This window comes from Quercus robur, chromosome 12, assembly GCF_932294415.1.
Source record: "Quercus robur chromosome 12, dhQueRobu3.1, whole genome shotgun sequence".
Classification (NCBI taxonomy): Eukaryota; Viridiplantae; Streptophyta; class Magnoliopsida; order Fagales; family Fagaceae; genus Quercus; species Quercus robur.
This window is the reverse complement of record NC_065545.1, coordinates 12,860,544-12,888,474: the sequence shown is the minus strand read 5'-3', so window position 1 is coordinate 12,888,474 and position 27,931 is coordinate 12,860,544. Positions and strand designations below refer to the sequence as shown.

At 35.2% G+C, this 27,931-nt stretch overlaps 1 protein-coding gene and 1 pseudogene across 1 annotated transcript; both read left to right on the top strand.

The window, feature by feature from the left end:
* The first annotated feature begins 721 nt into the window (after positions 1-721).
* LOC126708141 (potassium transporter 5-like) lies at positions 722-3,643 on the top strand (annotated as a pseudogene).
* Positions 3,644-20,507: 16,864 nt separating this feature from the next.
* LOC126709690 (wee1-like protein kinase) lies at positions 20,508-26,024 on the top strand. Its single transcript, XM_050410016.1, has 10 exons — positions 20,508-20,795; positions 21,415-21,475; positions 21,566-21,632; positions 22,708-22,980; positions 23,135-23,202; positions 23,287-23,396; positions 23,475-23,515; positions 23,596-23,744; positions 24,483-24,830; positions 25,668-26,024. Exons 1-10 carry the CDS (start codon positions 20,566-20,568, stop codon positions 25,761-25,763), a joined length of 1,443 nt encoding a protein of 480 aa, XP_050265973.1. The 5' UTR covers positions 20,508-20,565; the 3' UTR covers positions 25,764-26,024.
* Positions 26,025-27,931: the final 1,907 nt, after the last annotated feature.

The following is a 27,931-nucleotide window of genomic DNA, read 5'->3' as shown; positions in this document are numbered from 1 at the left end:
GCGTAACTGAGATTTTGTTTTACTATTTTTGGATGCATGTACGTAATTAATGTTACATGTTATAGTCGTATATGATGTGTGGACCAATGTCTTGAAAGTTGAAACATACATGGAGTGGGTTAAGTTCAAGGACTATGATGTGTATCACATGAGGCGATATCTCATGAGCCCACTCCACTCATAGACTATAGGTCCAGGTATTGTAGTTTGACTTATATCCCCTCAGGTGTTAGTATTTATCCGCAATTATTATTTAGTGATACTATGTTGTCACTTAATGGTTTATATTGGAATTTGGAACATGATTTACTTAAACCATGACTATGTTACTTTGTTTTTGTTTATATGAAATTTGAATTGGGCTTGGAATCTCCTGTGCTACATGCTACATACAAGATTTACCTCCTTACAATTCTTTGTTAATTTTTGGTTAGGTTGATATTAGGGTATGAGATCTTATTTGATTGTGTACTAAAATCTAAAACCTACAAAAGTAAGTTTGTATCTAAAAAAAAAAAAAAAAAGACTTTAAAAAACTATACATAATTAAATAAGCTAAAAGAGTAGAAGCTAATTTTCAATATATATAAATTATTTTTTGAACTGAAATCATGTCTTGAAGTCTTAGTTTCAATTCAAAAATTGAAGAACCAAAGAATGTCTAACAAATTAGGAGAATTGTAAAAGGTTTAAATTTGAACTGAAATTACAACTTTAAGACATGATTTCAATTCAAAAAGAGGATTATGTGTACTTCATGTGTAATAGGGCCACGTATAATAAACAGTTCCCTGGAGTAAAACTAAAAATTTAATATAAAATCACATTTACTTGGAATTATGTGAAGATTTTGTTAATGAAGTATAATTATAATAATTTGCAAGAACGGAAGCTCTATTTGTTGATGTTGCAGTTCACAGTTAGGTTCATTCAAATAAGTATGTGCTTAGTGATCTACCCGGCTCTCATATTGGCATACATTGGACAAGCAACCTTCCTTTGCAAGCACGATGATCTTGTCAAAGAAACTTTCTTTAAGTCCATACCAGGTAGAAAAAGAGTGTTTTTGCCTTAAATTTTCTCATGAATGCTTTGGTTCATATAGTGGCCGTTTGGATTCAAAGTTTCCTGGCGTCTGCGTTTTTGTTATGCGGTTTTCTCTTTTTTTTTTTTTTTTTTTTTTTTTTTTTTGTTCAGCCCGCATTTGTTGACTTTTGCACAGTGAACAGTGCATTCATGCACTGTTTACGGACCCACAAATTTCACTTTTCAGCAACTTTTTCATTAAAAATAGGTCCCACAGCACTATTTACACATTTAAAAATTATTTTGCTATAGTGTTTTCAGTTTCAGCAAAAATAAGCTCAATCCAAACGGACCCATATATGTCCATAATGTCCATTGTTCAATATTTATAAAAAATGTATGATTTACTAGCTAATTGAGTTGGCTATTTGTGATGCAGAACCTTTGTACTGGCCAATGTTTGTGGTGGCCATATTGGCATCAATAGTAGCTAGTGAAGCCATGATTTCAGGGACTATCTCTATAGTCCAACAATCTCTCTCACTAGGGTGTTTCCCTTGAGTGAAAATTGTGCATACATCAACTAAGTATGAAGGACAAGTTTGCATACCAAAAGTCAATTACCTTCTTATGCTGGCTTGTATAAGTGTCACTTTGGCTTTCAAGAACACCGAAAAGATTGACAATGCATATGGAAATCCATCTCCCACATATCAATTTGAATCTTATCAATAGTAGCTAGACTTGGTTTTTGTTGTTTTATTGGTTTGAATTTTCTGTCCACATGTTTGGTGGTTGAATTTGGCTATTCAATAAAGAATAAACATAGAAGCTAATGAATACACTACAAGAAAAAAGGCTTGTTACAACGGGAAAAATTGTTGCAATAACTACAAAGTCGTTGCAATAAAGTATTATTGCAACGTTGAAAAAGTTATTGCGAGCCGTTGTAATAAACTTCAAGGCAATAGGTTTACGCAACACAGATTTCATTGCAATAAATTCTACATATTGCAACAAACAGGTTGATGCAATAACTTTTTTATTACAATAAATAACTTGGTGGCAATAATTTACTACTTTAAAGGTTTTGTTGTAATACTTGAAAAATGTCATAGCTTATTACAACAAACAGCCTTATTGCAATAGGTTGAGTTTTTATTTTATTATTAATTTCTCTATTACCTTGTCTTGTAATATACACATTATAAGACAATATAAACATTATGTTGAAGAACTAAAATAACAAATTAAAGATACAAATTAAAAAAAAAAATGCAAAACTCAAAGTACTTCATCAAATTAACATGTCCAAAAACACAAATATATACATAACATGTTGAGTTTACGATCAAACACATGAAACAAGTCTTTTTTCACCTATTACAACAATATATTTTGATGTGAAATAAGTGGTTGCTTATTGCAACAATATATTTCAAAATAAAATAAGATTTAGTTATTACAACAGCATATTTAGATATAACAAGGTAATTCTTGCAACAATCTTAATTGATGTAATAAATTTAAATTACTATTACAACAAAAAACAACCCATAGATGCAATAGTATATATATTACCCCAATTATTTTTGTTGTTGCAATATTACTTGTTGTAACAAGTCTTTTTTTTTTTTTTTTTTGTAGTGATAATGTTAACTTCCTTTGCATGCAGGGATAACAATGGTATTTCTTATGACTCTCACATCAGCTTTCCTAGTGCTAATCATGATCATGATTTGGAAATCTCACATACTTTTAGTTATCTCCTATGTTCTTATCATCAGTAGTGTGGAGATTCTCTATTTAATCCCAGTCTTCTATAAGTTTGCTCAAGGAAGATATCTTCTCCTGGCCTTTGCTGCAATACTAATGGCCATCATGTATATTTGGAATGATGTGCACAGAAGAAAGTGCTTTTATGAGCTTGTCCACAAAGTCTCTTTAGGGAAGCTCAAGGACATAGCTACAGACACAAATTTATGTCGAATGCCTAGGTTGGCCTTGTTCTACTTAGAGCTTGTTCAAGGCATCCCACCCATTTTCAAGCACTATGTGGTAAATGTTCTTGTATTGCAATTAGTTCTTGTCTTCGTCACCATCAAGTCACTACCTATCTGCAAATTTCCAATTGAAGAGCGTTTCCTATTTCGTCGAGTGGAGCCTAATGAAGAAAATGCGTTTCGATGTGTTGTGCGGTATGGAACACAGATACATGTTTTGAGGATGAGCCTTTTGAGAATATGTTAGTTGAAAGATTGAAGGAGTATATTATAAACAATTTTTGGTTCTCTCAAAGTAAACTAAATATGGTGAAAATGATGGTGAACTAGATGTTGGGTTTGCTAATGGAAAGGATGCAAATAATTATGTAAAGGATGTTGATGAGAAGAAGTTGCAAGAGCTGTTAGAGAGTGAGATTGAGGCTTTCAACCAAGCATTGCGTGTTGGTATTGTTCACTTGATTGGTGAGAATGAAGTGGTTGCAGGTATAGGTAAGAGATTTTTGATAAACTATGCTTTCAATTTCTTGAAGAAAAATTTGAGACAAACTGAAAATGTATTTGACATTCCTCACAAGTGCATGCTAAAAGTGGGCATGACTTATGAGCTTTAGAGCCTGCTGTGAAAAAGGTGTAGGTGCATAAACAAGATAAGATCTCTATGTCAATATACATGCCTTTTCTTGAATTAGTATAGATTTATTCATATTGTGACTAAAATGTTGGTTATGAAATTTCCATTTTCCACTGATATGCAGTAAATCCCCTGCCCCATCCTATAATCCCAATGGATTGTGCAGATCTTGTAAAGTGTGGAATTTAAATTAAATGTATGTAATGGTAATAGAAAGGTCCATTTTTATATCTATTTTGTAGTCACATATTATTTGGTTCTACATTGGTTTCACTTAATTCTTCTTTGGAATGCAACCCTCATTCTAGACTTGGTTTTCTGCAGCTATAACCAATATTAAAGAGATTGGAAAAGTAACATGCTTTTAGAAACAAAAGGAAATAGCAAAAAGAAAAGAAAAGAAGACATTGTGTTACTATAAGGTTTAAGGTTTTTGACGACTACACATCCCTAACTAAGATTGGATTGTTGTGTATCTTTGAGGGAGAGAGAGAGAGAGAGAGAGAGAGAGAGAGAGAGAGAGAGATGTGTGCATATAATATGACAAGTATGACTCAATTACAATAGTCATCATCCAATTTTCATGCTACTAAATTTTTGGAGTCCTTCAGTAAAAGTCAAGACTACTAAAAATGTTTTTAAGCCAATTTATTGTCGAATTTTACTAAGAATTAATTTGTATTAATTAAACAAGGAAAACTCTTTTGAGATCCATATTATGGTCAATAGATGTCAAAACACATGTGTTTTACGAAAAATGCTTTAAAATGGCGAACTTAACTAAGTTTAGGCTAAATCTAGAGTGGACCAAGTTTAACTACGTTTTAACTAAAAATTTGACTGTATTGTAGGGGCACAAAATTTACCTTAGTGTTGCAACGGGCAACAACAATCTATTTTTTTTACTTCACCAAGAGAAGAAAGAGTCACCAAAAAGAAAGCAACACCTTGTACTCTATTTGTCTTTGTCTTTTTTAATAAATAAATAAATAAGACAATGACAGGTGGAGTCAAGATTTTCATTTATGAGCGTCTTTCTATCAAATTTTTAATGTCAAAGAAATTACTAGAATGATTACCAATCCTAAATAAGTATTATTAATGAGAAGTAATTGACCAAAGGAATAACAATTCAACCAAACAATATGATATCATATTGAGAATTTCTAAATTCTAACATTCAAATGGTCCTAATGTATAGTAATAATGACTACTAAACTAATACCATTTATCCCAAAAAAGTTACAAAATGATGTTTGTTCACTTGTTGTTGGCTTTGTTTTTGAATTTTTGTTTTTAATGAATTTTCATCCTTATTCAAAAAAAGAAAAAGAAAAAAAAAAGAGTAATTAGGGGTTGCGATATATGACGCACATTTTTGAGCTAAATCTTAAGGGTCATTATTTTAATAACCCAAACCCATTGGGCCCAACCAGAAAAAATGACACCACATGCCTTGAGCCCAAATAAATATCAAATTTAGCCAATGGATGGAATATCAATAGAGGTTTTGTAGTTGGATCAGATTTGGGCCTTGGATCTGACAAAATTTTGGCGTAGCTTCTATAGTTGGAATTTGGAAATGACTAAATTTTAGCAAAGCTTCCACTATCATACCAAAGTTCTCCCAAAAATGCTTCACATTCTAAGGGCATTCGCATCAAATTTGTAATAAAATACCTATTTTACCCTCTAATAAAAGACAACTTTATCTATTTTTACTAACTCATTCAATAATACACCACAATTCTTATTTTTACATACAACCTAATAAAATAATATAAACTAATCTTCTCTCTCTTTCCTTTCTTCCTCTCTTTCTCTCTATCTCCATTATGGAAATAAAAAATGTTATTTAATTTTTAGCAACTTGCTACAGTAAGTTGGCATATTGTAGCAAGTTGGTATAATTTTCTACATATGACAGCCTGGATGTTACATGTTTTTAAGGGTTTGAGTTGTAAAATAGCAATTTACCAATGCTAATGCTCTATCACTAACACTCAAATATTTATTTTGAAAGGGCAAGATTTAGATACAATGTTTATGTGCTATTCCTTTGATTTCCCCAATAAGATTTTGCCATGTAGATTTTTTCTCATGAGATAGAAGTGTATTTTTTTAGTTAAGTAGCCACATGTTTGAATCTTAAAAGGAGAACCTAAATAACAGCATCTATCTTAATTTTGTCATATTTTGAAAACTACCCAAAACCCCCCTAAAAACTATTACCCAGAAAACTATTCTATTACCCAAGGGTCTACGAGATAATGTTGACATGTGGGTTATTATTTATAGAACTTTTGAAAATAGGATCCATGTTAGAATCAGCATCATATTGCACAAATCTACGTCATCATGATTTGCACACAATGAGCTGATTCTCCAATTGTCTCATGCAACTTTATATGTCGAGAGAATCAACATCATGCTAATAGATTTTCCTTGATAATTCACATGCAAATTTCCCATTTTTCCTTATTTTGACCACAAGTTTTAGGAGCTTTGGTGGGGCGAGGTGTTACCTAGAGATGACAATTTAAACTTGCACCTGCAAGTACTCGGCTCACTCGTTATTAATGGATGGGATTTATCCATCCTACATAATAAATGGGGCTGGGATGAGGGTTAACATTTTCTCCCACACCCACCACATTTATATTTAAATAATAAAAAAATATATTTTTATAACTTTTTTAATAAGACATAAATATGTATTTTTAGCCTTTTAATTTTAAATTTAGGATATTTTTATATTGTATTATTGATTTTATACTTTTATGTTTTAATATTTACATTGTTTATATCTTTTTTAATTGTTGTATTGCTATGTTGGAATTGTTTTTGTACTTCTTATTACTTGAATTGTTGTATTGTCATGCTTTGAAAAGGTTTTGTAATGTTAGAACATTTTTTTAAAAATGTTTTATGAGTTTTAATTTAACACATTCAAAAATTTTTTTTAATAAATTATATATATAAAAAATTTAGGTGTAGCGGTATGGGTACTTGTGGGCACTCACGAGACCTACTAGAACGGGGCGGAAAAAAAACCCACCCCAAAGAGGAAGTAGGGAATTAGAAACCCGCCCCAATGTCTGATTTGAATGATTCCGATGTCGTTGGAAAATCCTGAACTTTAGGCTATGTTTGTTTTGGCTTCAAATCACTTTTGGAAATGCTTTTCAGTAAATGCGAGTGTTTGGTTGCGCATGGAAAATAAATTTTCCGGAAATGCTTTTCAGTTGACCGTGTGTTGGGTGTAAAATCATTTCCGTTTTTATTTTACCTTCAAATCTCATTTTCCGAAAAACAGAGAGTGAGAGTGAGATCGCGCTCACGCGCAAAGAGAGAGAGAGAGAGAGCCCATCACCGGCGACCCAGAGCCTTCATGCCACGAACCCACGAACCAATCTTCGACTTCGCCGGCAAACCCAGAGCCCAGATCACGCCACGAATCCAGAGCCTTCGACCCAAAGCCAGAGCCTTTGACCCACCGATCTTCGACCTAGAGCCTTCGACTCACGAGCCTTTGACTTCGCCGGTAACCTAGAGCCTTCGACTTCGCCGGCGACCTAGAGCCTTCGACTTCGCCGGAAACCCATGAACCGATCTCTCTCTCGATCTCTCTCTCTCTCTCTCTGTGATTTTGATTTTTGTTGTTGTTGTGGTGGTGTGGGTGGTGGTGTTTTGGTGGTTTTCCTGTTGTGTGGTGGTGGGTTTTGTGTGGGTGGTGGTGGGTTTTGTGTGGGTGGTGGTGGAAAATAGCATTTTCAGAATATTACCAAACACATGAAAATATTTTCTAGAACAATTTTCATAATGCAACCAAACACTTGAAAGTATTTTACTTTTCCGAAAATAGCATTTCCGGAAAATATTTTATGGGAACCAAACACAGCCTTACTTTCAAATGAATCTAGTTGTTTGGTGAGAGATTTATGCTTTTAGATTAAAAAACGTTGCAATAGGACGAGTTGGCTGGTCGGAGTAATTAGTCCAAAAGATTAAAAATACCCCATTTTTGACATGCGATTTCTAATTTGGACCTCCAGTGGACGAATCAAGAATTCCACGTCGTAGAGAATTACCTTTACTTTGAGAATGTTCAAATTTTTTGGATTTATATTTCGCGTTGTAGAGAAAATTTTGCTTGCGATCACCTCAAAATGATAATTTTCTCCCCCAAATCAAAATCTGCCAAGTGTAGCTCAATTGCAAATCATTGGAGAATTCCTGTGGCGATTAGCTACCTGACTGTTTTAGACACACTAGTCTCCAATTCAACTTAGAGGAGGGCCTTAGATCTGTGGCTTTATATTGCACTAATATGGATTTGGTGTCTGTGATTAATTCAAAGAAGACTTGTTCTACAAAAGTGAGTTTTCTCATTGATCGATTAGTTATTCTTATAATTTTCCTCAAAAAAAAAAAAAAAAAAGGTACTTATAAAAAAAATGTAAATAATTAGGTACATTAAAAAATGTGTATGTTAAATGTTAAATGTACTCAATTATGTACTTTTCTTTGTATATAAAAAGCGCAAATGCGCTAATGCAACAGCAAAAAACTACAGTCATTTGGTTTATTCAATACTTTGCATTGTTTTGCTGCCTCTTTCTTCTTCTTCTTCTTTTTTTTTTCTTTTTCCTTCGGGTAATATCGTCTGGTCCACTTTTTTTTTTTTTAATATATAGAGTTGATAGTTAACACAATAAATTGTCACAATATTTTCACAATTGTTGAGATGTTAAATTCTTTATAGGTCAAAATAAAATATCATACTAGAACCAACCACAACTAAAAATAAAAGTATTGTGAAAAAAGAATTGCTACATCCACAACAATTTTTAGAACACTTTCATAACAAAAGTGTGAATGCGTAAAGCTATAGTAATAGCTACATTTTTTTTGGGGTTTGTTCAATTTGCATTGTTCACTGACCTTCTTTTTTTTTTTGGTAATATTGCCCGGTCAACTCTTATATATATATATATATATATATAGTTGTTAGTTAACACAACAAATTGTCACAATATTTTCACAATTGTTAGATATCAATTCCTTAGAGCATCCACAACAGTAAAGATAAAAATTTAGCTATTTGGCACCACAAAAAAGTTATTTTATCTATTTTACCTACTCACTTTACAAAACATTCAGCAGCAGTGGATTTATTTTAACTTTCAGCACAATAAAATAATATAAACATTACAATAAAATAATATATCTACTACATTATTTTATTAATTTCTTTCTTTCTCGCTATCTCTGTGCGTGCCGTGCCTCACTCTCCACTGTAAAAAAAAAAAAAAAAAAAAAAAAACTTCTTATTTCTCTTCTCTCCACTCTCCACTCTCACTTCTCTCTATCTTGCCGCCGCTCTCTCCTTCCCACCCATCACCATCCAAAACCTTCTTTGCTGGCGTCGGAGACGAAATCGTCGAAGTTCTCGAGGATCTTGTGGGTTGTGGGTTGTGCCGACGCGGGTTTGTGAGTTATGTTGTGGCTAGAGACAAACTTGTCGAAGCTCTCGCCTTCCTTGCTGGCGCAGGTTTGTTGGTTGTTCCATGGGTTTGTGATCTTTCTCTCTACTCTAACCGATCTGCTATGAGTTTGTGATTTATGATGTGGGTTTGTGTTTTGTGGTGGTTCTATGGAATTTGGACCGGTGCTGCTTCGATCTTTCTCTCTACTCTATGTCTGTGGGTTTGTGTTTTGTGTTTTATGGTGTTTTGTGATGTGGGTTTGGTGGATCGACGTTGCTTCAGTAGCAGTGGTCTGATCCGGTGTTTTTTTGGTGACTGGGTGTCTGATTCGGTGGGTTTTTATATGGATTTTATGAGCAAAGAGGAGATGAGGGATGCCGGAGAGAGAGAGAGAGAAACAAAGAAAAAGAGAAAATACTTTTTTAATGAGAGAAAAGAGAGAAGTTTAATAAAATATTATTATTATTTTTAGCTTCTTGCTACAGTGCACAGCTATTTAAGAAACTAAAAATTTTTAACTATGACTTCACTATTTTAACATGCATTTTTGTGTTTTGGTGAAGCTAAAATAGCTATATAGCTATTTAGTTTCACTGTTGCTAATGTTCTTATAGGTCAAAATAAAATATCATCCTATAACTACAACTAAAAATAAAAGTATTATTATATTGATATAACAAATTTCACAATATTTTCACAATTATTGAGATATCAATTTTCTATAAGTCGAAATAAAATAATAAAATATGAGACTATAACCAATTCAAACTAAAAATAAATGTTTTGTGAAAAATGTTGTAACACTTGTTGTGTGAATGTATAAAAGCTATTATAGTACCTATAGTACTTTTTAATTTATACAATATGTACTATTCATCACTTTATTAGCCCCTTTTTTTTTTCTTTTTTTCAGCCATCGGTTTGTGCTCTTTCTTTTTAATATTTATATGAGCTGACATATATGTTAATTGTTATACTGATACAACAAATTTCACAATACACAATTATTGAGGTGTCAATTTTTTATAGGCCAAAATAAAATAATAAAATATGAGTCCGTACAACTGAAAATAAATATTTTATAAAAATATTGTAATACTTGTTATCACAATATTTTCACAATTGTTGAAATCTCAATTTCTTATAGATCAAATAAAAAATTGCTAAGTTCACAATATTTTCACATTAATTTCACAACAAATCATAGGTGGTAAGCTACTATTGATGGATAAAAAAATGATATCAGTCATGGTCTATTTTAAAATTAGTAACAACTTGTCATCTAGAATTTGTTATGAAAATATTATGGAGATAACATTTCTATAAAATAAATAAGAATATATCTAACTGAAACTTACCACGGCTGAAAATAAAGGTGTGAAAATATTGTGACATTTTGTTATGTTCCTAAACTTCTTTTTTGGTTTAGGCAAATTTGGTGAGCAAAAAATTCATTGTTTCAAGCACAATTTTCTTCTGTTCGTTTTTTATTTTATTTTTAATGCATAGTTTAAAGTGGTTGTCCCAATTAAAAATCAATAACATTTACCATTTAGGATTTGTTTTGAAAATGTTGTGGACGTAGCATTACTCTAAAATAAAACTATAAAATATCATACCAGGGCCCACCATAGCTAAAATAAAGGTATGAGAAAATATTGTGACATTTATTGTGTTCCTGACTTTTTTTTTTTTTTTAGCCAATTTGTTGGAGAAATTCTACAGTCTTTTAGTAAATCATGTCACTTGTCCACCATTTCACTAAAAGACTCCCACTTGTTTAAAATTGCTGAGTTAGTAATCAGTTTCTGTTTTAAAAAAAATTTATAACTCAACAATTTCAAATAGGTGGGAATCTTTTAGCAATTTCAAATAGGTGGGAATCTTTTAGTGAAATGGTGGATAAGGATGGCAATTTTTGCCTGACCCGCGGATACCCAGCCCGACCCAACCTTAATAGGCCAGATTTTACCTAGTCCGATTAAAAATAGGGTTAGGTTTGGGTTTTTTTTTAAAAACACCCGAAGCGGGTCCGGGTCAAGTCTGGATTTTTACAAAAACCCGTCCCGAACCCGAATCCGGCCCGACTCAGTTATATATATATATATATATATTGTTATAACCCTAAAACACCTAACCTCACACACAATCTCTTTAGAGTCTTCAGCCGCCTCTCAATGCTCTCATTTATTTCTCCTCTGACTCACTCTCCTCTCCCACTCTCACTCACTCTCCTCTCATGTCTCACCGCTCACGCCGTTAGCCGCCCCTCTCTAATGCTCTCAGCCTCTCGATCTCACTCTCTTTGCCGAAGAAGACAAAGACAAAAATCTAAGATTCTCGTCGTAAAGCCTCTTCGATCTTACAATATTGCTCCCTATATTTGCTATGCACCGAGTTTAGTTTTAGCTGAAGCCAACGACCACAACTATGGTGATTTACGACAATGGTTTTTGATGTTCTTCTTCCATTTTTTCTTTATTTGATTAGTGGGTTTGGGGATTTAGATTCTCTTTGTTTAACCTGTGGGTTTGGGGATTTAGATTTTGTTGTTAAGATTTGATGTTCCTTGCATGTACTTGTTTTAGATTTTGATTTAAAATGTATTTGTTTTCTGTGAATTGGAAATTTAAGTGGGTATGGTGGATTTGATTTGAGTTTTATTTGGATTTGTTGTTTGTGCTGCACTATTGCTGTGATTCTTTTTTCTTAAGAAAACAATTTTTTTTTTTAATTGATTGGGCCACGGATTGGGCCACTGTTAGGGGCTGAAGATTGGCTAGCTGGGCGGGGCTCGTGGGGCTCTGCGGGGAGGGTCTGGGCCCTGGGAAAAAAATCCGTTTAATAAATAGGCTGAATCCGGGTCATGAGTCATGGCCCGCGGGTCGAGTACGGGTATAAAAAACTCGACCCATTGCTATTCTTAATGGTGGACCACGTTACTTGTCCACCATGAGGACATTATAATTTCTCAATTTGTTGAGCCAAATTCATTGTTTTATGAACAATTTTCTTGGGTTTTTTCAACACATTGTTTAAAGTAAAAAACGCATAATTCTACCAATAAAAAATATTATAGAAAAAAGTATTTTCCCCCTTTATGTTTGGGGTAGTTTCATCCCCTCAACTTTAAAGTTAAATAATTTTTTCCTCTATATTATGTACACAAGCATATAGTCCTTGTTGTTACTCTCTTAGTTAAATCCTAACAAAATCTTATGATTCCTAGAATATTTCATTGTGCAATATCTAAATGCCTCACTAAATTTTAATGTCCAAAAAATTTTCATTGTGTATTTTGAATTTTATGTGTTAGACATACTTAAAAAGTAAAAATGGTGATCTATAGTATTCTATTTGTTACCTAGAGAACACAAATTTATTAGAGGTTTAAATCTTCTAGATTTATAATTTTATCTAATAGAAACTTTAATGACATATGTTTTTTGTTTTTTTTTTTTTGTAATTTATTTTCTTTCTTAAAAAGATGTTCATTACAAATTAAGTAAGCTAAGCATCGTAGCGAGACTTATAAAATAAAATGATAAAGAAGGTAGTATGAATAACAAAATATTCATTGCAAATGGTTATAGGTATTTAATTTGATTAAGAGTTTCAATTGTAGCATTTGTCATAATTTATTGCGAAAATTTAAATATTGTGACAATGTTTTATCAAAACTTAGTTGTTTATTGTTGGAAAATGACGACGTTTGTTATCATTCTTAGTAGAATTTTTTTATGAGTAGATACTATCTTTAGTAAATAGGTTCTAAGAAATTATCATACTAAATAGATAGCCATATGTTAAATAACTATTCTAAATTTAAATACATGATTTGATAAAAAAAAAAAAATTGATCTAAATTTTTTTCACTCAAGGGGCAACACGTGCATCCCTTACTAGTGTTTTAAAAAAGATGTATAGGTTGAATATACGGAAATGCACACACTTTTGAAATGCATACATTTTTTCAAAAAATGTATATGTTGAATTTTAAGAATTGTGTATATTCTTTGAGAAAATGTGTACGTTGAACTTATAGAGTTGTGTATATTCTTTAAAAAATGTGTATTTTGAATTTATAAAATTGTGTATATTATTTGAAAAATATGTACATTAAATGTACATATTTGCGTACATTATTTTAAAAACATGTATGTAAAATGTATATAATTTGATATTGATATTTGTAGGGTCCCAATTTGTGGCCCAAGCCCAAAATGTCTGGGAACTCGGCCCAATGAGCCCAATACAACAAATTTGTAGAGAGTGGGTCAAAGAACTAGGCCCTAATGAGTTGAACAACGGCTAGTATTGAATTAAATGACAATCAAACACAAATAAGAAGTTTTTGATGTCAATGGACTTTCAGTCCGAGGAGATCACGATTCTATATATTGATCACAGTTGGATATAGAGACAATTTAGATTAATATAGTGTTCTCTCTCTATTTTTCCGATCCATTCTCCATGAAGAGTCTTTCACCTTATATATCCTCCTTTGAACCATCTTCACCATACACCTGTTGATCATCCGAGCTCTTACTTGAGTACCTGTTCCATCAGACACCCCCTCTGGTTTTCTGTGAGTTGTGGTAGCCAAAGTAGTACTGTTCAGAAGTCTCCTCCACATAAATGCGGTCAAAAAAGTAGCTGTAGTGCATTTAATGTAGTAGTGGTAGCTTTCCCTTAGATATTTTTAGGCTTCCTTCCTTCTCGTATGTTCATGAGGCATGTTTCTATCATTGGAGTTTCTTGGAGGATTACGCTAACTGATGGAGTACATATTGTGAACTATATTCATCATATCTGAGGAGGAGTTCCTCCTCGAAAAACCTTTCACTTGTTCCCCACCTTTGAGACTTTAATTGGGAACATTTAACAACTATTTGCTCCTCCTCGGACCTATCAATGTCCTTGGACAAGGCCCAAGGCCCAATATACTATTTTGGACTCTTGCCCCTACAATATCACATGTAATATTGTCACTAAAACAGTTATTGATATCAAGTTATGACTAAATTTATATGAGGAAGTAGCTACAATCTCTCTCTCCTTTTTTTTTTTTTTTTTTTGATTTTCAAACTTCAACAACATTCATTAAACTGGACCATGGTTCGAAACAACTACATCTTTGGTTACTTGATATTCAATGATGGGTGGGATATCCTCAACCCAGATAACACTATCATTCACAAATTTTGCATTCCTAGCCATAAGATAGACAACCATATTGCTTGTTCTATGAACATAGCTAGCTTTCCAATCTTGGATGTTACATTTCTGCCTTCAGATAACTTCAATAATCATTTGAATAGAGGTTGGTGGGGAGCCCTTGCGCATCTCCTTCGAGCACAATGTGCTTCAACCTAAGGTCCCTAGCTAGCAGCATTCCCTCTTTAAAGGCCTTAGCTTCCATTTCCAAAGCTACCAGCGGTAGTTCCATCCTTTTGCTCATCGCTCCCGTGATTTCGCCCCTTTCGTTTCTTATTATAATCCCAATTCCACAGCTGCCTGACTCTTTAAACTCTGCCTCGTCCACGTTTACTTTATACCATCCTTCACTAGGAGGGGTCTATCTATCTATTCTCGGTGGGGCAGGTTGTTTTGGGGCATCAAACTGCTCACTAAATTCCTCAACAAGAGTAGTGGCTTCAGTCACATTCCTCCTCGCTTCTTTGCATTTTCCTTCAAATTTTGCAGCATTCCTATTCTTCCAAATGCACTACACTGTGCATGCCAAACGCTCTAGCTCTTCTTCCTTTCGTTCTTCCTAAAACTTCCATACCACATCAATGAAGTCGCAATGAAGGTGGCAGCCCCTCGGTAAAGATATCTTAGCTTCCTTCCATACCACTTCTGCCATTCAACAATCCCACAAGGCATGTCCTGATGATTCTACCTTCTTACACAGCCCACACTCATACCCCTTGGACACCTTCCGAAGACAAAGGCAATAATTAGTAGAAAAAATATTCTTACAAGCCCTCCACATAAAGTGTCTGACTTTACTTGGGCACTTTAATCCCCAAATAGCCTTCCAAAATTCCTTTTTCTTATTCAGGTTTGATCCCTCACTTCCTGCCCCTTTGCCTCTTCCTACCACCAGCCACCCATGTGCTACATGGTATGCACTTTTTACCATGAAATTACCTTTTTTGGTCCACGCCCAAACCAAGGCATCATCTGGCAAACTTTAGTTGATTGGGATGCTCAAAATAGCCTCCACTTCATGGGGTAAGAAACTATTTTTCACAACACTAGTATTCCACCTCCCAAACTCTCGATCTAAAAGATTCTCCACTAGTTCATCTTTGAAGTTTTAAGGCCGAGGGCTTACTACCATGAACGAATTAGGAATTGGAATCCACCTATTGGCCCATATCCTCGCTCTTCGCCCATATACATTAGGGTGGCTTGGGCAACAGTCTTTATTAGGATTTCACAGCCCACCGTTGTCAACAACTTTCCTTTCCATCCTACTACTTTTCAGCCAACCTAATCCAGGATGCGGTGGAAAGCTTTCTTCTTTCCCTTCCCCACCAACGGGGGTAGCCCTAAATATCGCTCATGTTGATGGATAATTTGTGCCCTAAACATATCTTTCACTTCTTCTTTAAACTCTACCATTGTGTTTTTGCTGAAAAAGAGAGAAGTCTTCTCTCTATTTAGCTTCTGCCCCGACTCCCTTTCATAAACCTCAAGGATTTTTAAAAGTCTAAGCCCCTTCTCCTTTGAAGCTTTGCCAAACACTATATGGTCGTCAGCAAATAGTAAATGAGAGACCAATGGAGCTCCCCTACACACCACTATGCCTCTTGGAATTCCCCCATTTTCATTCTTTCTAAGCATGGTCGAGAGGCCTTTAGCACACAATAGGAAAAGGTACGGTGATATCGGGTCCCCTTGCCTAAGCTTTCGAGTTGGAGCAATCCTACCCTTTGGTTCACCATTTATAAGCACGGAGTATGAAACAGTGGTCACACACATCATCATCAATGATATCCACCTATCTTGGAAACCCAATTTGCGCATCATTGCCTCCAAATACGCCCATTCTACCCAGTTATACGCCTTACTCATATCAAGCTTTATTGCCATCAGCCCCTTTTTCCCCTTTCTCCTTTGATTTATACAATGCATGACTTCGAAAGCCACAAGAACGTTGTTTGTGATCTGCCTCCCTAGTACAAAGGCGCTTTGGGCATCACCAATGACTTCTGGGAGAACTCTCTTCAACCTATTAGCCAATACTTTTGATACAAGTTTATATATAACATTATATAGGCTTATTGGTCGAAATTCCGTTATCTTTTGGGGGCAATTAACTTTAGGTATCAGACATATATAAGTATCATTTAAATCATTTGGCATAACACCTGTTCTAAGAGTTTGGAGGACATAGTCTACTACATGAGGGCCAACAATATCCCAATATTTTTGAAAAAATATAGGTGACATACCGTCTGAGCCTGAAGACTTTGTGGGAGCATCTGCTTCAAGGCACGCCAAACCTCCTCTTCTTTGAATTCCATTAGCAGGTCTTCATTCATTACTTCCAAAACCTTTCTGTCCAAAGCCCCAAGGCTAACCCCGAAATCAACTGGGAAGTTTGAACTATATATTTCCTTGAAATATGCCAAAATTATACCTTCCACCTCTTCACAATCCTCTCTCCACTGACCCCCCGAGTCACACAATAATTTTGTATTTCGATCCCCACACTTAACCCATAAAGCCCTTGACCTCTGATTCCACATCATTTTTTCTCGAATTATTACTTCATTTGTCTCCTTTTTTAGTGCCTGAATCTCCTCCGTTGATTCATGTAGCAAATTTAACGCTTCCAGTTACTGTAATTGACTCTGCTTCTGCTTCAAATTCTTATTTACATTGTCGAATTCCCTACGATTCCAATTCTGCAAGTGAGCTTGGCAACACTTTAGCCTATCTCAAATCTGCACATCCGGATTAACCTTCAAAGGATCCTAGTCCGCTTCAATCACCTCTCTAGAGCCCTCCTCTCTAGTCCACATAGTTTCAAACATAAACCGTTTCCTACTTCCCATTCTTTGTACCCACTGCCTAAGGGACATGTTTAGCAAACAATGGTCTGAAGTTGCCATCGCTTTGTGAAAAACTTTTGCCTCAGGGAACATCTTCAGCCACTCCTCATTAGCCATAATCCTATCCGACCTAACCTGAGTACGTTGCTCCCCAATCCTACCATTATACCAAGTAAAACGCTGCCCTACAAATCCCAAATCAATGAGACCACAATCAGTTAAATACTCTCTAAACACCTCCATTTGTCTAGCACCTCTATCTAACCAACCCAATTTCTCATTAGATTGCATAATTTTGTTAAAATCCCCGAAAACAACCCACGGCATATCACACTACCTCTTTAGTGATTCAAGTAATCTCCAAGAAATAATTCTCATACTTGCATCAGGATGTACATAAAACCCCCTTACCCACCACAGTTGAGCGCCGACTGCCTCACGGACCACCATGTTGATGTGCGCATTTAAACAGCCCTTAAAGCACACATTAGCCCCTTCCTTCCACAACATCGCCAGCCCCCTACTCCAGCCATCGCTTGGCATTGTAATTCCCTGGGTAAAGTTAAGCTTTCTCTGAATGCCTCTTATTCTATTCTGATTTGCCTTGGTCTTCGATAAGAAAACCAAAACCAGGTCAGTATCTTTCACCTCATCAGTGAGTGAACACATCGCCGGAGCTGACCCAAGGCCCCGACAGTTTTTGGCCAAGAGGTTTATTGGGCTCGGTGATGCTACTTTGCAGCATCCGCCACACCGCCAACCCTTTTAGTCTCATTCTTAACCTTGACATTTTTTTGAGCTTCCACTCTCCTTCTTTTCACTTCCAGCATGTTTTGATCTAACTCTATTAGTGGGTTTTGAGCGTTCCCTTTTTTTTTTTTTTTTTTTTTTTTTTTTTTTTTTTGCATTGGGCTTAATGCCTTTTCTTTGCCTTTGGTCTGACCCTCACGGGCTTTTCTCTTCCAATGCCCGCTAGTTGGGCCCAACACCTCCACAATCCATCCTAACTCCATATCATAAGTCATGGCTATTGGGCCTTCCCCATCTTTTGTTAAGTCCAAGCCCACATGACCTCCCCTCTTCATGCACCTTTGGCACGGGCTCAAATTTAAACTTTAGGGTCCTTGTTTGATGTGTCTCCATTGCTCCCTGCCCACTTCCCTCAATCTCGTTGTTTGTTTGCTTTCTATTCATGCCTTCTTTCACCAAAATAGCAATGCTTTCCTTTGGGATCTCTTCGATGGTGTTGACCAACCCTTTTTCTTGATAAACCTCATTGCCCCTTTCTCTGCCCTTCAAGGTCTGTGTCGTGCTTCCCAACGTCTTTTCCCCAAGGGTTTGCATATCAGACGTTCTTTTGTTAGTCCCCATCGCTTCATACCTCGACGTCTGAACCTTTGGACCCATGTTAACGTCATTCGGTATCCTCCCACGCATGCCTACCCCTTCATTCTTTTTTTGTGTAAGTCGGTTCCCATCCTAATCTCCTAACCGTTTCACCTCTCATCCATGCACCGTATTAAAGCTCTCCCATTTCGTTGTTCTTGTCTATCTCTTCTTTTTGCATGCAGTCTTTTAGGTCATGCTCTAGTAGTCCACATCGATAGCAAAATTTTGGAGGTGCTCATATTTGAAGAGCACCCACCAAGCCATCCCTTCATTGACGTTTATCTTTTTTCCTCGTATTAGCTTGCGTGAAACATCTATCTTAACATGAACTTGGAGGCACTTTCCCTATTGTATCCCCGTGTCAGCCATATCCACCTCCATAACCTTGCAAAGGCTAGCCCTAATGGCCATCCCTGTTTCTCTTGTCCTGTGTTTCAGGGGTAGATTGTACATTTGAACCCAAAAAGGAGATCACTTGAGGACAATATCCTTTGGGTCTTGATCTCCGTCAAATTCCTGGAGAAGAACTAGTTGCTTTTCATAATGCCACGGGCTCATCTCAAGAACTCTCCTCTTGTCTAGTTCGTCGTCAAAATCCACTAAGAACATCTCCTCTTCAATCACCAAAATCCTAATGCTCTTATTTGGCTTCCATAACATCCTAACGTTCTTCCTTAGTGCGTCTAGAATAACCCTTCTGCGTGATAACACCTTCATAACCAAGCAGTTCTTCCCTCTCTTTTTTGCTGCCCTAGTACATTCTCTCCCTAGGTTTACACTTTCCTCTTCCTCTTTAGTGACCTTTAACTTTTGCCATAGTATCTCAAGCTCTTCCACCATTTGAAACAAAACCACTTCCTTGACCTCACCACCCAGATAACAGAAGAAAGATCACTTCACTCCCACAAGCACTTATGGGACTCCAACTGCTGCTACGTGCCTAAGGCTCGAGGGCACTTCCACTTGGGTTTCTTTACAATCTCTCATATTGATTAGTCACTTTCTGGTTTATCTAGTTGGAAGGATAGAAAAATGTTGAAAACTATATTTTCTAGTATGTGTAAACACCCATCATTTATCGTTCAACCAAATTTGAAATTTCCACAACTATCCAATGTAAAACTTCCACAACCCTCCTATTTTCCTCGCTTAGTTTTCCATCATTTATTTTTCCACCTAAACAAATGGACCATTACAAAACAAAAAGAAAAGAAAAGTTATAGGACATTAGGACTTATTCTTGTTGCAATGTATTGGGTCATTAAAAATGGATTAGGATTTGGTGGGTATTGCACCTGGTGCAAATTTATTCTTTTCTCTCTCACAAAAATATTTTACCACTTAACCATTAAAAACAATTGAATACGCTGCAATATCCTAAATAATGCACTTGACCTCGATCCATCAAAAATAGTTTTATAAAATACAAAGACAATCTATTTTGGTTGAGAAGTCCAAAAAGGCGCAAGGGTCTTGCCTTCTTGGAGTTTGTAGGTACCTTTGTCGGTTCAATTCTCCCCAACAATCCAATCCACTAATCCATAAAATTATCTTATTCCCCACACCCCACTAAATTTCAAAAAGCCCACTAACTTTTCTTCCCCACTATAACAAAAAAGTGAAAGAAAAGAAAAGCTTCCTAGGTACGCCACTAAAAAAAAAAAAAAAATCTATAAAATGACCGTCGATTATTCCTTGATATCCATCCTACGGTCCAGATCTAAACACAAACCTATTTCCACTCTCACTCAATCTCTACCCATCCCGCGCAATTCAAATTTCGTGCTTCACAAAATTCTAAAAATATTTTCAAAAAACACAAATTATCACTATTATTATTATTATAATTATATATATTTTTACTTTATTTCCTTCTTTATTTATTAATCATTTAAGCTAACTCTCTCACACACACAGAGTTAGAGAGAGAGAGAGAGAGAGAGAGAGAGAGATTGATGAAGAAGAAGATGAGGAGGCAGAATAATATGCAAGTGCAGGTTTCAGTGAATCATTTTCAGGTCAACAACAACCAATCATCTTCTTCCACGTCAGCATCTTCCTTCTCCGACGCCTCTTTCTTCCAGAACCTTCTAGAGAAAGAGCCCGCCGACGCCGCCACCGCCGCCGACGATGCCTATCCCAATGCCGATGACAGAGACTTCATTCTCAGCCAAGATTTCTTCTGGTAAAAAAACATCAGAACTCAATATCTTTGTCATATTTTACATTTTCTCGAAATGAATAGATAAAGAGTTTGGATTTTTAGGGTTTAGTGTGAAATTTTGAGGTTGTTTGATGCTGTAAAGTGTAAATCGATTCTCAGGTTGATAAATTTTATTTCTAGGTTTTTTTGTTTTTTTTTGTTTTTGTTTTTGTTTTCTGTTATAGGAGTAATTTTTGAGTTTGTGTGTGTTCCTTTTAATGAATGATTGAAAGCACACTCTGTGAGTATCTGATTAATTTTGTTTGATTTTTTAGGGTTTTACTTTACCTGTGAATAAAGTTAAAATTGATGCCCAGTTTGATTTTTATTATGTTTAGGTGCAATCTTTTTGGAATTTGGGGTTTTAATGTGAAATTTGGAGGTTTATTTGATACTTAACTTAGTTAATTTTATGCTAGTCTGACTAAATTTAGTGGAAATTTGGAAGGGGTGTTATATGATGAATTTTGTGTTTGTTTTGAATCGACTTTAGTAAGTATCTGAATTTGGGTGTTGATTTTTTTGTTTTGTTTTGTTTTGGTTTTTTTTTTTTTTTTTTTTTTTTTTTTTTTTTTTTTTTTTTGGTTTTCTGTAAATGCAGCACTCCGGATTATATCACACCAGATAACCAAAATCTTCTGAACGGTTTTGATTGCAACAAGGTGATGTAAATGAAGGTGTGGATTTCATGTTGAGGTTACCTTTTTTATGATTAGTTTTTGAATTGAAGTTATTTCATGTTGTTTCTGCAGGATAACATTCCTTGCCCCAAGTCACCAGAGAAGCTGAATACTGTGAAAAGTAAGAGGCGTCGGCCAGGTAAGATTAGCTGTTGCTCTGATATTTATTTATTTATTTTTTGTTGAATGTTTTCAGGTGAGGGAACACATTGAATTGGATCTATCTTTTTAGAATTGTGATAATTGCCTGAGTTGCATAGCATGGGTATCTGCTATAATTAGTTACTGTTATGGAATTTGATATAACTGGATCTAAGATTATCAAGATGTCCATGTATGACACTTTCGAGTTATCTAGAGTTGAAATTCTAGGCGGATTTGGTTGCTTATGCAGGTTGTTAAGCTTGCATAGTGTGAGGCAACCTATATTCATGGTAACTACTTGTTTCAGTACTGGTTGAGATGCCATAGTAAACAGGATTTGAGAGTGAAGGTGTCTCGTAGCAGAAGGTTTTGGGTACTAGTGATATTGCATTATTAGCTCAAATTGTATTCAATTTCAAATCAAGCATTGATTGTTGCTGTACATTTGACATTCCCTAAACACCATTTACTCACCGATGTAGTAGAACACAGATATTAGACAGCAAAGGGTATCTAGAATTTTTTGTAAGTGGTATTATGATGAGTGTATGTTCATTTGTATTGCACAGTAGAACTGAGATATTTTGGTTTTCTTGTGTCAAATAGAAGTGTCCATTGTGAATGTGTATATTTGATCAGAATTTAAATCATCATACATTATAAGAACCTGTTTTTTTAATCAACATCATGAAATTGGAGAGAAACTTATCTGAAACGAACATTTCCATGATGCAACATTTGTACAAATTAAAGTCATTTGGAATGTGTGCCATGAACATATTTAGTGGGTGGAATGCCATACAGACTTGGGGTCTTGACCTCTAGTTTGATGGACATGAACTGCAAGACATTTTGTAATTCTTGTTGTATCTATCCATCCCTAGCCAAAAGTTTCCTTTTCCTGGAAGCAGTTTGCTACCTGGAAGTGTATTTTGATTAACCTTGCAGCCTATGAATTAATGATTTTTTCCTTTATATTCCATGATTTCCACTCCTTTATTTTTAAAGCCTTTTTAGATGATAAAGTCAGTGCGTCCCTTTTTGAAACTGAGTATTTATGCTTTTCACAGATAGTATCTTGGTAAATCCTCTTAGTCCTACCTTCTCTGACCATCAACAAGAGGTGGAACTTGCAAATGATACTTTTGGTACAGATACAGATGAAGAAAAATTAGATAAAGTAATGATATCTGTACCACAGAAGATTCATAGTTATGTACCACAATCTGCGGTTGCCTTACGCTGTCGGGTTATGCCCCCTCCTTGCATTAAGAATCCTTATTTGATGGGTGCTTCAGAAATGGACATAGATCCTTTTGGCAATCAAAGATCAAAATGTGCAGGTACTATGATAGTTTTAGAGGCTCATTGCAAGAGACTTTGAAAAAACTTCCATTTTTTCCCCTTTGTATTTTGAAGCCGTGGGATTAGACTGGCAAAAGTTTCTTTGAATTTCTTTGGCTTGAAGTTCTAATTGCATGATGCTGCTATCTGCAGGGTTTTTTCAGGGACTTATTGGTGGAGATGGCCTTTCACGCTATCACACTGATTTCCAAGAGATTGAGGTTCTTGTCTATACACTTTTTCTTTTCTAGGTTTTCAAGTTTCTGGTGTTTATGTAACTTGTTAGCTTTTTACTCTCTTTCCAGAAGATTGGTACAGGGAACTTTAGTCAGGTTTTCAAAGTCTTAAAGAGAATTGATGGTTGCTTGTATGCTGTGAAACATAGCACACGGCAGCTGCATCTAGACACAGAAAGGTAGCTGCATTATGCATTTAGATTCTTCTACTTTTTGGTCAAGTAACTTGCTTATGCAATAATATTTGCACTTCGTAGGAGGAAAGCTTTAATGGAAGTTCAATCTTTGGCAGCTCTTGGTATGTATGTGAAAATTTCATTAGTATTTCCATTTCTGCTTAATATTTTATTAATGATTTTCACGGTCATTACTATGCAGGGTCTCATGAAAATATTGTTGGGTACTACTCTTCTTGGTTTGAAAATGAGCAACTCTACATTCAGATGGAGCTCTGTGATCACAGCTTATCTATGAGTAGAACTTCTCAATTATTCACAGAGGCGGAAGTATTGCAAGCCTTGCATCAGGTTATATTCTTTCTGGGAATTTTGTGTACAAATCTCATAGTTGGACCTTGTAAGATGCTATAAAAAATGTTGCACATGCTGTAGCATGAAGTCATTACAAGATTGACCACAATGAACATCATCTTTTGATTTTTTGCACATGCAACAAGAAGATGGCAGATAAGATTGAATGGTTTTAAAGTAACTGGTTAACCTTTTCTTTAAAAAATATCGATTTTGGGTGAGTATTTTATATGTAAGTTCCTTAATTCTTGTATGCAGTTCCTGCTTAATTCAAATTGTAAGATACTGATTCATGACATTCTTGTATTAATTAAACTATGAAGACACATGTGGTTACAATGGAAACCAGCTAAATCATTGAATTTTGTAAAGAATTTAGAATTATGTATGTGGTCCCATATAATCTGAAAATGGGGTATGTAAGTTTTGGTTTTAGATGAGAGGATGATAAAACAATATCAATCTATTGCTTTCTTGATTATGTTTGAATTAATATTATAAAATGAATGCCGATTTCAAGATGGCATGCATTCTTGTATTTTATTGTTAAAGAGAAAGATGGAATACATTCTTTTATTTTTATTTTTACTATCACCGTTCATTTTTTTTTCTTAATGTAAATTTCTATGAGGTATACAAGCCAACTTGATGCTCTATATTGATCCAAACATCTTTTGACACTAGGAATTTTCCACTTCCATTAATATTTGCATTCTGTTACTTAAATTTGCACAGATTGCAAAAGCATTGCAGTTTATACATGGGAGAGGAATAGCTCACCTAGATGTAAAACCTGATAATATTTATGTCAAGAATGGTGTCTATAAACTTGGTGATTTTGGATGTGCAACTCTTACTGACAAAAGCTTGCCAATTGAAGAGGGTGATGCACATTATATGCCTCAAGAAATCTTGAATGAGAAATATGATCATCTTGACAAGGTTGATATCTTCTCCTTGGGAGCTTCTATTTATGAACTTATTAGAGGTTCGCCTTTGCCAGAGTCAGGATCTCAATTTTTGAAAGAGGGAAAATTGGCGCTTCTTCCTGGCCATTCATTGCAATTTCAGAACTTACTCAAGGTGCAAATTTTTGCTCTCTCTATATTGATAGTACTGTACTTTCTATGAAGCTGAGGAAATGTTGCTGTTGCTCTTGTTGTGTGTGCATGGGAAGTAGTTTTTGATATTTGTTATTAGCATTACTTTCTAATGCAAGAATTACTTATCAGAATTCTTTATAATGCAACAATTGCTTGCTTTTTCTATTCATCTCTCTATTTCTTTGGTGCTGGGGATACTTTTTATTATTGAAACTGGAAAGACTTTTCAATTGTACTTTTACGTCAATTTCTGATTTGTTGAGGATCCATAGCCGATCCCAAAAGTTTGGGATTAAGGTTTGTTGTTGTTTTATGTCAATTTCTGAATAATGTTTTGGAATATGTTGTAATTGCCTACTTAATGTGATTGAAAATTGGTTCCTAGCGGCTATATGCTAGTTTTGGATATCTTCATCTTTCATTTACTCAAATCTTGCAGTAAAAATAAAAATCACTGTATGTTGGTTGAAGTTACTCTTGTACTTTTTGGAAATATCAAGTAGTCCCAATGTAATATGGTATTCGTGAGATTTGAAACCAGAAAAATTGTTAATGAATATAATTGATTTTGCTATTTTCTGCATCTCTGTTCTGTTAAGAGGACATGTTATAAGATACTGCTGGATATAGTTTGAGTGACAATTGAGTAGGCTTCTTAAGCTTTTGCGCACTTCCTTTAGTGTGTAACAAAAGGTGTTGTATAAGAAACTTTAGCGTGCATTATATATTGTTGTTGAAGTTTGTTTTTGGTTATCGGGAACTTGGAACTTCATGGCTGATTTTATTTGATGTTTTAAACTTTTAATAATTCTAACAGGTGATGGTGGACCCAGATCCAGTCCTGCGTCCTTCTGCTAAAGAATTGTTAGAAAATCCAATTTTTTACAGGGTCCTCCCAAATGCAAAATCCTAAGTGCAGCCAGGATGATATTTTGACAAGGACTTGAATGTTGTATGTGCAGCCTTTTACAACCCAGGAAGAAGGGCATAGGGTAGAATATTAATGCCCGATTGTGATAATACTTTTCTTTAACATATGCTGTGTTTATGCACCAGTTTTCCCCCCAGGGTGCATATTTTGTAAAGTATGTAAAGTGGAAATCTTGAACAATGATGTATTATGATTTATGAACTGGAGGTATGCAATGCTAATGGAAAATTCCCTTTATTTTCAGTGTTTCAGTATCAATTTACCTTTTTATTGATTGCATTTCATTAGATATTGGAAGGCAAACTAGAAAGAGAGATTATGAACATTAGCATTTCAGACGCTGTTAATTAGTATATACCAGATTGAATAGATTAAACATCTATGCAGAATACGATTCTTATTTGAGATTCTTGTTTCTGTTTTATTTTATTTTTGTGTGTATTACCACCAAGTTATTGCACAACACACTAAAGCCTCCCTGTCTACAGCTTGAAATTTCAACCTATTAATTTGTTCTTGTACCGCTCTGTTTGTTTGATAGAAAATATTGTGTAAAGATAATTATCTCTATTTTTCAGTGTTAGATAGCATTATAAAAAATGAGTTAAAAGAAAACTATTTTTAGTCAACATAAAAAGTATGGTTTATTTTTAAAGATTGTTTTTAACTAATTATTTTTAGAAAACAACTTTATCTTACAGCAAATTAAATAAAAGAAGTTAAGATATTTTTTTTCAACTCATTTAAGGTTGTTACTAAACATAAGAAAATAAGATATTTTTATAAAAATATATTTTGAAAAATGATTCATTTTTCAAGAAAACATTATCATTGAAACAGTTTCCTTTTTAAAAGAATCAAGATCACAATGCCCTTTCCGTAAAGGAAGCCGGCACCGAATGCTTTTTCATCGTCTTCTTTTTTGGGGGATTCGCTTTCTGATAGCTGCATTGCATTTGCATTGCTTTCAGGAATGTTTTGAATTCTGTTTTAGTAGACAGAAAACTCGACTAAAAAATGACTCTCGTTGGCTCTCTCTCTCTCGAAGAAAAAGATGAACTTGCGCGTAGCAAAAAAAAGGTTAAGGACGTTAGTCATGTGGGGTTTAGTGAGGGTCCTAGTTCAGGTCCTTCTTCTCTGAGGCTTCCCATGGGTTCTTGGAAACAGGGTATGTCCTTCAAAGACAAGTTAGTTGGAGAAATCCTAGGGGCTTTCACACAAGCTTTCAACTTTGAGGATGATATGGAGGATGCTGATGCTGACTCAGATGAAGATGTTGAGACTCTCCGGCGAGGTCTTGTTGCTGTCAAGTTTTCCAAAGATTTTAAGAAGCATATTAGAAAGCCATGGGCAAGAACTCTCATTGTTAAGGTGCATGGTAGGGACGTGGGGCTCAGTTTCCTCCAATCCAAGTTGCTTGCTATGTGGAAACCAGCGGGACGTTTGGATTGTGTGGATCTTACTCATGGTTTTTTCCTCACGAGGTTGTCGTTGAAGGAGGATTTCGAAAATGTGTTGAGGAAGGGTCCTTGGTTCTTTGGAGACCATTTTCTGTCTCTTAGGCCTTGGGAGCCAAATTTCAAGCCAGCTTTAGCAAATGTATCTTCTATTGCTGTTTGGATAAGACTCAATGATTTACCTATTGAATATTATAATGCGGAGGCTTTACAACACATTGGAAGAGCTATCGGTAATGTTCTAAGAGTGGATGCTTTCACTGCATCTGAGGCCAGAGGTAGGTTTGCTAGATTATGCGTGCAAATAGATGTGGAAAAGCCTTTGATTACTGCTGTTATGATAGGGAAGCTTGAACAAGAGGTGAGTTATGAAGGAAGAGGTAGGTTTGCTAGATTATGCGTGCAAATAGATGTGGAAAAGCCTTTGATTACTGCTGTTATGATAGGGAAGCTTGAACAAGAGGTGAGTTATGAAGGAATCCAAAAGCTTTGCTTTGAATGCGGCAGAATGGGTCACAGGAAGGAGACTTGTCCATATATTATCCGGCAAGATTTGCCAACCAAGGAGGCGCAGACGGAAGTCGGAGTAGGCATGGAAGAAATGTCACACGATAAGCGTGAGGATAATGGTCCAAATTCTGTTGTGGGGTCCAATGGTGAAGTGCTTGGGGCTGAGCAGGAGGTAGTGCGCGA

What these genes read in the sequence shown, in the direction of transcription:
- LOC126709690 (XM_050410016.1), top strand. Translation starts at nt 20,566, where the DNA reads ATGAAGAAGAAGATGAGGAGGCAGAATAATATGCAAGTGCAGGTTTCA. An exon ending in CTCAGCCAAGATTTCTTCTG is followed by an intron (nt 20,796 to 21,414) that starts GTAAAAAAACAT and finishes CTGTAAATGCAG; the next exon opens with CACTCCGGATTATATCACAC. An exon ending in AAGTAAGAGGCGTCGGCCAG is followed by an intron (nt 21,633 to 22,707) that starts GTAAGATTAGCT and finishes TGCTTTTCACAG; the next exon opens with ATAGTATCTTGGTAAATCCT.